The 10,000-nt window shown below is 51.0% G+C and overlaps 1 protein-coding gene and 1 long non-coding RNA gene across 2 annotated transcripts in view; one reads left to right on the top strand and one right to left on the bottom strand.

Moving 5' to 3' along the window:
- The window catches only part of setbp1 (SET binding protein 1), a 29,523-nt gene extending 22,515 nt beyond the window's left edge, over positions 1 to 7,008 (bottom strand). Inside the window, exons 1-2 of the mRNA XM_029161335.3 lie at positions 6,869 to 7,008; positions 1,151 to 1,743 (exon numbers count right to left, since the gene is read on the bottom strand). Coding sequence (XP_029017168.1) covers positions 1,151 to 1,585 — 435 coding nt within the window. The 5' untranslated portion in view covers positions 1,586 to 1,743; positions 6,869 to 7,008. The remainder of the gene's footprint in view (positions 1 to 1,150; positions 1,744 to 6,868) is intronic.
- LOC129604577 (uncharacterized) lies at positions 7,004 to 7,974 on the top strand. The gene is made up of 2 exons (XR_008695585.1): positions 7,004 to 7,130; positions 7,204 to 7,974. It is a non-coding gene; the product is annotated as an uncharacterized LOC129604577 (long non-coding RNA).
- Positions 7,975 to 10,000: the final 2,026 nt, after the last annotated feature.

The raw sequence follows: 10,000 nt of genomic DNA, 5'->3' as shown, positions 1-10,000 counted from the left end.
CACGCCGCAGACAGCATCTTAAATTATGGCCGGGGATGACGTCAGGATGTGACGGCGACAAAGCGACGCCCACGTGTTTTCCTTCCACTTTGGCTGAACACTACGCACTGAATTCAAGCAGCGCTCCAGTCGTCCAAAAACAAACACAACGCACACGTAGAGCCGTGGTTTTCAACCCTTTTTCTGTTTTGGCTCAGGAAGCGGCGTCTACTCGCAACCACCTGTTACCACTTATTGTTACCTTTGGTTTTCCTCGTTTTGGCTTTGTGCTGGAAAAAAGAAAAAACGTATCCAGCAACTCGTAGGAAAAAATCATTCCGTAGAAGTAGAAGTATTTGTGATTCTTGTTTTGCTGCATACAGCTGGTTCCTGCAGGTAAGCGAGTGAGGGTACGCAGTGAGGACGGTACAACATGTTTCTGGCAACAGACTAACAACCGGGCTGTTAAGAAGAGGACGCGAGCTCAACACTGGAGCACAACAGGACCAACGTGGGCCCAGCGGCGCGTCGACAACATGATGCTTCCACCTCGACCGGGCCGCCAGGCTCAGCGGCATCCAGGCGGCTGTCAGGGCCCGACACAAACACGACTGTGTAGGTCAACACACACTGCAAACACTAGAGTCCCCAAAGGACCTGTACATACACAGTGTCACTCACTGGGAGCAAGAGGAGGAGGAGGAGGAGGAGGAGGGTATGACCCACAGGAGCCGATTTCATTATAGGAGGAGAGGAGAGAGGAGGTCTCTATGTACATGACCACAAATGGTGAGAGCAGACACCAGCTGTCACATGCTTATGTCAGCCCCTATTCTCAGCTCCTGTGTGTGTGTGTGTGTGTGTGTGTGTGTGTGTGTGTGTGTGTGTGTGTGTGTGTGTGTGTGTGTGTGTGTGTGTGTGTGCGCGGGCGTATCACCGTGTGATCTCAACGAGCCACGACTGGTTTCAATTACACAGCAAACTTTGACCCCGCGTGAGCAAGAAGGGAAAGGAGCTACCGGCGGAGCGAGGTGGAGTCTGCCAGAGAGGAAGTGAGATGGTGCGATAGGAAGAAGCCGCAGGAGCGAAACGCTCGACAAACAACCGGCACGTGACGCGCTGCGCAGCTACTGCGCTACAACCAGTGGCATTCGCGGGGGGCGCTGCTTACCCTCTTTCTGGGGGGTCCTCGCTCCTCGTCCTTGGAGCCCCGCGCCGCCGTGGCCCCGCCTCCTGTCCGCCCCTGCCGCCCTCCTTTGCCCTCTCCGACCGGAGGCCTGATGGTCATCCTGATCTCTGGTGGGCAAATGTAGTTCTCAAGGCTCTTTGGGGGCTTCTTGGTGCGCTTGGTGGTCTGGATCTTCAGCTTTAGACTTCCTTCCTGGAAGCTCGCCTCCTTGATGGAGAACTCCTGCTCCTCCAGAAGCCCCTCCCCTTGCTCCTCTAGCCCCTCTCCTTCGCTGATGCCACCATTAATCACATCATCGCCGCCTGCCAAACCGATGCCCCCTGCTCCTTCCTGGTCCTCTTCATTTGGCCCCACCCTGCCTCCATGTAACTCCGCCTCTTTGGGTCGGGCCGAGCCAACCAGATCCCTTGGCTCCATCCACGCTCCCGCCAGAGCCAGTCAGGATGGGGGAAGCTGTGGCAGCCAGCCAATAGGAAGATAGAGAAGAGTAGTCTGTCGGGCTGGTTGATAGTTGTCAATCAACTACTGGGGTTGAGTTGATTGTCCCACAGGAACACAGCGAAGCCAAGGACAGTCTGCGGAGAGAGCAGAGAGAGGTGAATGATGTCATTAGTAAAGGAAGAGTGACTAAAGCGGAGTCCCGTCCCCCCCACAGCTTCCATTTCACCGATACCTCTCAGCAGAGGCCTGTCAGCTGCCATCAACATCATTAGCTGCCTGTTATGTATGAAGACAAACACTTAAGCTCATCACAGAACTGCTCCCATTTGCATTTTGCGCCTCACACAAACAAACAACCGGAGCGCCTGCCTCCCCGCTGCCTACACTCTCCCTCAGTCACTCGCTGCTAATCATCCCTCATCCCTTCATCCTGCGGCAGATCTGAGGGAAAGCCGTGCAGACACCGGAGTGATCGGTGCAAAATAAGACATTCCTCGTCTCCGCTCTAAAACCAGGCTGAAGTTAGCCTGAGGACACAAGACAGAAAAAATGAAAGAAGCTGACTTCTGTTTTTTTTTCCCTTTTCACCAGTGCAGTGAAGGAGGTTGGGAATCACACAGGGGGGAAAAGGGAAGGCAGCGGAGAAAGACGAAGGAAAGGAATCTAAATTCCTTCCCCAGATGTGGTTTATGAGCTGGTCTGGAAAAACCAGCGTCTGAAGTGTTCTGCACACACATGCTGTGGCATTGCTACACACATGCATGAAAAGTGCCGTGCACTTATGCACATAAATACACAGAAATGACAGTGTGGCTGTCACCAAATAGAATCCCGCACCCTTGCCGCTATTTCCGCTCTCTGGAGAAAAGGCTACGGTGGCCGTTTCTTTTCCAGACGATTCGCCTTCACCTTTTCGGGTCATTGCTTATGCAAGCACAGAGTATTGGCTGCTCATTCCAACACGCATACACACATTTACGCCGCTTTCCTCGCACACACACACACATAAGCACACACACGTATAAAAAAAGCAATCAAAACAAACACCGGACTACACTTCTCACTACAGCTCCAGGGAATCCCATCAGTCAATATGACACGAGGCATGACTGAGCTGGAAGTGGGGAATGTTGTCTCACACACTGAGCTTAGACTCACACCATTTGCACTGATGTCAACCCAGACTAGACCACTACCCACAGACAGGCTTCAAATGAAAGCTTAGGGCTGCACACCTACAGTATGATGTCCAGAGATCACAAAATACTGCAGTGGCACACTGGGAATTACTCCCTGGCTCCGTTTAATAGGCTTTCCACTTTTTACTGTAGGTGTGTGTGTTTGCTCTGTACGTAGTCCCGTACCAGCCTGCGCTATTGCACGAGCTGATCTCCATCATAATACCAAACAGGCCGCACAGCACATGGTTATGGTATGATTTAATAACCATAATCCAAAGTGGTGTTTCAAGAAACTTCACAATATACCACGGCGTCCAAACCTAAGGTCAAAGTCAGCGGTTTGTTCTCTTGTGCTGCATTTGTCAGCATAAATAAAGAGAAAAATGCTTTTTAGCCATAATGTTTGACGATTACAAACCACAGTCCTCCAAAGCGGACTCATAAGGGTTATAGATATAGTTTCTGGTGGCTTCCTGGTGGTTTGTACGAACAAGACAGAAGAACCATAGCACTGGTTTGGCCCAATAAGGTTGAGAACTCTGAGTTCCTAGATCTCAACTCTGCCAACCGTTTCCAAAAGCCTTTCTAGATAGATGTCTAACCTTAAGCCAGAGCCAGAGATTAGTTGGCTGAATGCAGAAGAGGAAGCTACCGTATTTGTGTTTTATTTTTGTGTCACAGATTAAATTCTGTTCCTCATTGCAACAGCTTCTAAAGTTAGCTGACACACGCAACCACAAGCCATAACGTGAAGTGTAACACTGGCAAAGGTGCCAGAAGGGCAGAAAATGGCCGGCTGGACTACCGGACACGCACACAAACCGATCGGGCCACGTGTGGAATCTGTCTCATGGACGTTGTACGGTGGAGATGAGAAATAGATGCCATTGAGTCCACGCTCAGTCCCGATCGCGCGAAGGCTAATGCCAGCTTGGTGACGCGTCCCACTGGCATGCGGGTGCGCCAGCCGGCCCGTCACGTGACCGAGGACAATGACAGGAAAGAGACAGCTGCCGACCACAACATCCCATACACAAGCGTCAGAAAGCACCTTAAGACGCCGCGCAGCCTCTCACAGCTATGAGAACCCGACAATGCCCAGGTCAATCTTCCTCCTGGGCCTTTATGGCCGACACCGCTAAGCTGGGTCATGACTATTTCTCCTCCCCGCTCAGCGCCTTAAGCCATGTTAGTGCTCCGTTGCTGGCAGACAGGCTTAGAGTTTATGTAAGCCTGACCCTTCTTTGGGCCTCCCTTGCCTCGCTAGCCTGAGCCTCACTGTCTCCTTTCTCTCGCTCTCCCTTGTACACACAAACCCATGCACACCTCGACCAGCCTCAGACAGCAGGGTGATTGTGAGAGGCCAGACTCGCTTGCATAAATAGCTTTATTATGTTCTGCAAACTGCCAGCGCTAACCAGCTTCCCTCTCGAACAGCATAAGGTCGTAGCGCGTGCCGGACGCGGCCGCGGACGAGATCCCCCGCCAGTATTTGGCCTTGTCCTTTTAAAACAATAACGATGGAGCGCCGGGTAGTTGAACGCAGACGGACAGAACCGACGCGGGCGAAGGATGCGGACGCGCAGACAAAACACGAGTACAAAGAGCGTGAGCGCGAGCGCCGAGCACGAACGAGCGGGAGATCGAGATGGCAGCAGAAACACAACCTTTTAAGGCTGCATACCCAGTAGCCCAGGGCCTGAGGTGGACTCACAAATAGCTCACACACACACACACACACACACACACACACAGACTCGCACATCCACAAGCTCGCCAAACGCCCATGTGATTACACAAGGTGAAGAGTCCTTTTTCTCCCGCTCCTTCGTCTCTTTGATGTGAGAGCAGCCGAGGCTCGGCCGCAGACGAGCATCTCAGAGGGGCGATGAACATTGTCTGCTGCCATTTCCATTTCTCACTTATCTATTTCACGCCAACCCTCTAGTGAAGGGGCAATCACGTAAACCGGCGTCTCGAGGAGCGCGGAGCCTTTGGTTGGAGACAAATCAAAAGAGCGCCTTCCGACCCGGCGGGCCGGCGCCACCGAGGAGGGCAAGGTGAGGGGAGCCATCTTGTAGCCCTGTTTACATCAAAGAAGGAGGCGCCGAGGTTCTTAAGGGAACATTACAGCGCCGCGTTACTGCCGCGCGGGTGCAAAGTCCAGGCTGGAGGCCTCTCTGCCGCCGCCGCAGCAGATGGCGCGGGCGCGCGCTCCGATACGGGGCAGCTGGGCAATCACGGAGTCACGTGTGTAGGACGGCCGTCATAGAAAGCGGTGGCCTTGCTGCCGTGCAGCCGCGCACGCACGCACGCACGCACGCACGCACGCACGCACGCACGCACGCACACACACACACACACACACACACACACACACACACACACACACACACACACACACACACACACACACACACACACACTCCTCTGGATGAGCCATATGCCAGGTAGCACTAAAAGCCTCCTCACCTAACTACCCCGCAGGAGCACCAATGTAAAACCATTTTAACTGCAGCAGGAGCCACAAAATGGCTGTCAGCAAAAACACCTCCCTACTCCCCAACTGTCTTCCTCCTTCCCCTCACCTCCCCCCTCCTCCCCCCCAACCTCTGTTCTCTCCCTTCTTCCCTGTGCTACCTCTTCCCTTTACCCTTCACCGGTTTCCCTCCCTCCCTCCCTCTCCCCCTCTCTCTCTCCCCCTCTCTCCCTGTGCTCTGCCAAAAGGTGCTCCAGTGCTGATACTCTGTTAAGAGACCCTGCCAACAGTTAGATTTGTCCTTGGATCCCGTTAGCGTCCACCTCACCCCCCACCCCCCACCCCCCCACCCCCACCGCTAGCCGAGGTACCTAGCTCAGACGGGGATACACCTAATCGATGAGCATCTCGTTACCCAATAAGGTGCTTTAACCGCCCGCTGCATGGTTTTACGCCTCAAAACGGCTGCAGGACTTCACAGTCCCCGAACCCTGTTAACAAGACAAGACCGATGGTTCCATCTGACTCTATGATCCATTGCTCAACTCAATTTCCTTCACCCTAGTCGCAGACTTCTATTATAATTGCCCCTTTTCTCTTGCACCTTTGATGCCCATCTCCACACCTTCGCTCCCGTGCACCCTAGAGACCTGACTATACTTCCTTCCAACCTTCACTGGATTATTCGGACTCGTCTTTGTTTATCTTCTAGGCTGTGGTTGTAACTGAGGTCTCTGAGGGCTGCAGATAACAGTGACCTACTGCCAATCACTTTCAACCAAAGCACGGCTGCTCGTGTTAGGATTCACTGTCTCTGAAAGCTACGTTGAACAGGGTTTATAGCCTGCTGTGGTTGCCTACATGAAGGCATGAAGGGGCAATAACAAATGCAAGGTCAGAAATAAGTTTCAACGTGCAACTTCCAGAACATTTTGCATCATCCATCCTCCGGCTCATCCATTGACTGCAACTCACCCCCAGAACCAGCAGAAAACTCGCATCCAACCGACCAAGCTTGTGTCATTATCCGCCTGCTGCATTTCAAAGACTGTGATGTTATGTGATGGTGTATCAGTGGCAGTGAACATGCAAGTGCACCCCAGGCCGAAAAACACCAGGAGAGCATGAACATCACACGCTGAGCTGCTCCTTGATCGATCTGTAGTGGACACTTAATACCTCTGACCTAATTAGCTGTTGCATCGTGCTGCCGCCTAATTAACAGGGAATAACGCGGTCGTCATAGATGGAGACCTCGCAGGGGTGGCGGTGGCGTTGGACGGCCACAGTGTGCGTGACTGTGCCCGCGGTGGTGTGAGCATGTGCGCGCGTGCGCGCGTCTCGTGGAAAATGCTGGCATGCGACTTAGAAACTATTTCACATATTTCGCGTCGTGCGTGGGGTGAATGCGGCGCAGGCTCAGCATACGAGGTTACAGGTTACAGCGGCGTGTAACACACGCACACACACACACACACATACACGCATGAGAATCAAGCACGCGCACACGTGAGCTTTTAACATCAATAAAAACATGAAGACATTTACAGGAGAGGTGCGTTCAGGTGTAGAATGTGGCCAGTTAACGGGGCTACTTACCCATGTCTAATGTTGTCAAACACTCGGCTCTAACGTGTAAATATTTTATCAAGATCATTTAAAATCCATTTAGACGCATTTTACACGAGCCAGGGATGGGATGACAGCCTCCCGGGGAGCTGTCAAGCGGTGCCAGAATATATGTATATATATATATATTTTGACAGAAAACCCCGAGGAAAATGGCGTCAACGCAGCTTTGGAGAGAGGAGGAAAAAAAAGCGAAAATAGGATTTGCAGCCGATCTGATGACAGAAGCAAGGTAACCGCACAGAGAGGGGGGGGGAGAAAAAAATCCAATCGAAAACGTGGCGCTTATTCCCAATTCCTCGCAGAAATCGGATCTTTCGAGGCGTTCGCGGACGCGCGGCGGAGGTCCGCGGCGGTGCAGAGCGCGTCTCCGGTGCGTCGCAGGGTCGCTGGTCACTCGGGGAGCCGCACAGCGCCGAGAGCCCTCGTAAATCCGCTGCTCGCTCGGTTAGGGGAGGAGGGGTGAGCGGCGACTGTTACTGCAGTCAAAACAAGCCCGCATCCGACTGCGAGCCCAAATCCTGCGAGGAAACGTCGACAGGAGCGCGCTCGGAGCCGTCAGCGCCGCAGACGAGGCGCCAGAAGCAGGAGAAGCTGGTGGACGATCGACCTCCGTCGCCGGTCGAGGTTCCTCTCTCTCTCTCTCTCTCTCTCTCTCTCTTTCTCTCTTTCTCTCTCTCTTTCCGTGTCCGTCTCTCCGCTTTTCCGATCGGTGAATGTCAGGTCCCGGAGCCTGGTGTCTGGTAATGATCTCACCCAGCAGACTGAAAGCTCTGGCCGAGCAGAGCGGAGCGGAGCGGAGCGGCGCAGAGAGAGGAGCGAGCGGGAGAGGAGGAGCGACATCGCCTCCACCTGGCAGAAAGCGCGCTCAGCGCAGCCTCCCCTCATTCCCAGGGCCGTCTCCCGTGGGACTGCTCTTACTGGCATACTCTTATTATAACGTATCCTAATGCAAAGTGGGGAAGCGACATCTGGCTGGAGGCTCCTTGTTTCCACTGAGTCACTGCTGGAAGAGTGGACATGAATGAATGACTTATTTTGACACGCAGACATAATAAACTGTGTTCACTTTTCAATATATGCATAATATTGCCTTGTCTCTTGTTTCACTAAGGCATTGCATTGGGGGGCTACATGTTTAAATTATGCTCTTGATGAGAAATTTAAGAATGTATAAAAACAAGATTTCAGAAGAGTTTGACTGTATTTTACAGTTTTGTTGTTTTTCCTATCAGAGTATCCGCTGGATATAAATGAAAACACCGCATAGTAATGAACAGGCAGAGTTTACTGAAATTCATACTTAAAAAGAATATGTAGGAAATTCAAAAATGATAAGAACAACAGCAGCGGCAGCGGTTTAGTGGATTTAAACCATAGGAGTGAATATTATAAGATGGTCTCACGTCTGCAGTGGAAACCCATTAAACCTCTGCTGAGTCAATACGAAATACATAAATCTTGTAAAATATTGCTCTATTGCATTTCCCTTAAAGGGAGTTTTGAAACGTAGCATGAAACATTTTGCAAACCCGTGGGCAATCTATAAATAAAGTTTATCACTCCAGTCTTAAAAGAGGATGCTTCGCTCATAAACCACAACTACTGGAGTGACTTGACACAGTGTTATTTGATGACAAAATATAATGAAGTCAATTTAAGACATGTTCAGAGACCAAAAGTTGCCATAACACACCCCACCAACACATTACTGCACAGGAAGACAAGGTGGGTGTGTAAACTGGATGGAGTGGGTAAATAAAAGGCAGATTAAAGTGTGTGTGTGTGTGTGTGTGTGTGTGTGTGTGTGTGTGTGTGTGTGTGTGTGTGTGTGTGTGTGTGTGTGTGTGTGTGTGTGTGTGTGTGTGTGTGTGTGTGTGTGTGTGTGCGTGCGCCTGGGTGATTTCCCCTTAATATGTCAAATTACCACAGAATGGAAAACCCACATCAAGCAGCCATGGACAAGCCCCAGTTGTTCCATTAATTTGTCTTTGTCAGAGAGTATGTTTGCATCATGTCTCCATGTGAAACCTGACCTTCCTTGTATGGAAAACCTCTTTAACATTAGCAGGCAATGCAAATGATGTCAGTTGACCTTTCTAGTTACTCGCAGTTAGTCATCTCTGGCGTGTGCCTACGTGTGTGTGTGTGTGTGTGTGTGTGTGTGTGTGTGTGTGTGTGTGTGTGTGTGTGTGTGTGTGTGTGTGTGTGTGTGTGTGTGTGTGTGTGTGTGTGTGCGTTTGTGTGCTTGAGCACCCACTGGGAGATGTTTGATGAGCAAGGCCAGCGTTTGTGAACGTGTGCTCAGCAGCATGTAGTGTCAAACTTGGAGGAGAGTGTTGTAAAATCTGCTCTGCCATCAGTTCGCTTCCCCTGCTGTGGCACATCGACTAGAATCACTAATATGCTGGTGTGTGTGTTTGTGTGTGTGTGTCAGTGGGAGTCACTGTTTTCATAGTAGATGCTATTTCATAGTAGATAGATGCTATGGTAAAATTATTGTTAGTCTTTGCTGTGATGGTGATGTTACTGAGGGTCGGAGGAATGGACCCATCAGTGACTGTGGTCAGGCTCAAATATATGGTTTCGATTTAAGGATACGTTCAAATTAGGTTTGACTTCAGGGATTTGAATAAAAAACAAGACCACGCATATACAAAATGAAACGTGTGCGTATGCGTGTGCGTGTGTGTGTGTGTGTGTGTGTGCGTGTGTTCACATTTGTCTGCGTCTATTGATTTGGGATGTGTGCAGGAATACAAAGAGACCCCTGAGAGAGAGGGGTCAACAGCTGCTACCCAACAACCAATCAATTGCAGTGTATCAGTAAACATTACACACACACACACACACACACACACACACACACACACACACACACACACACACACACACACACACACACACACACACGGCACTCGGTTCTCAAATCTGTTGCCATGGATACCAGATACAGGCAGCCAAGAGGGAGCAGTTTTCCAGCTTAAACTGTAAATATTGAATTATGATGGGGAGGAAAGAGACAGCAGTGCAGGGCAGCATTCCTGCTTGAATCATCTAAATATCTAGATTATCCTTTCATCTCTGTTCACCGCTACAGGA

Source organism: Betta splendens, chromosome 9 (assembly GCF_900634795.4).
Source record: "Betta splendens chromosome 9, fBetSpl5.4, whole genome shotgun sequence".
Lineage (NCBI taxonomy): Eukaryota > Metazoa > Chordata > Actinopteri > Anabantiformes > Osphronemidae > Betta > Betta splendens.
The sequence above is the reverse complement of the archived record's forward strand: the minus strand, read 5'-3'. Positions and strand labels throughout refer to the sequence as shown.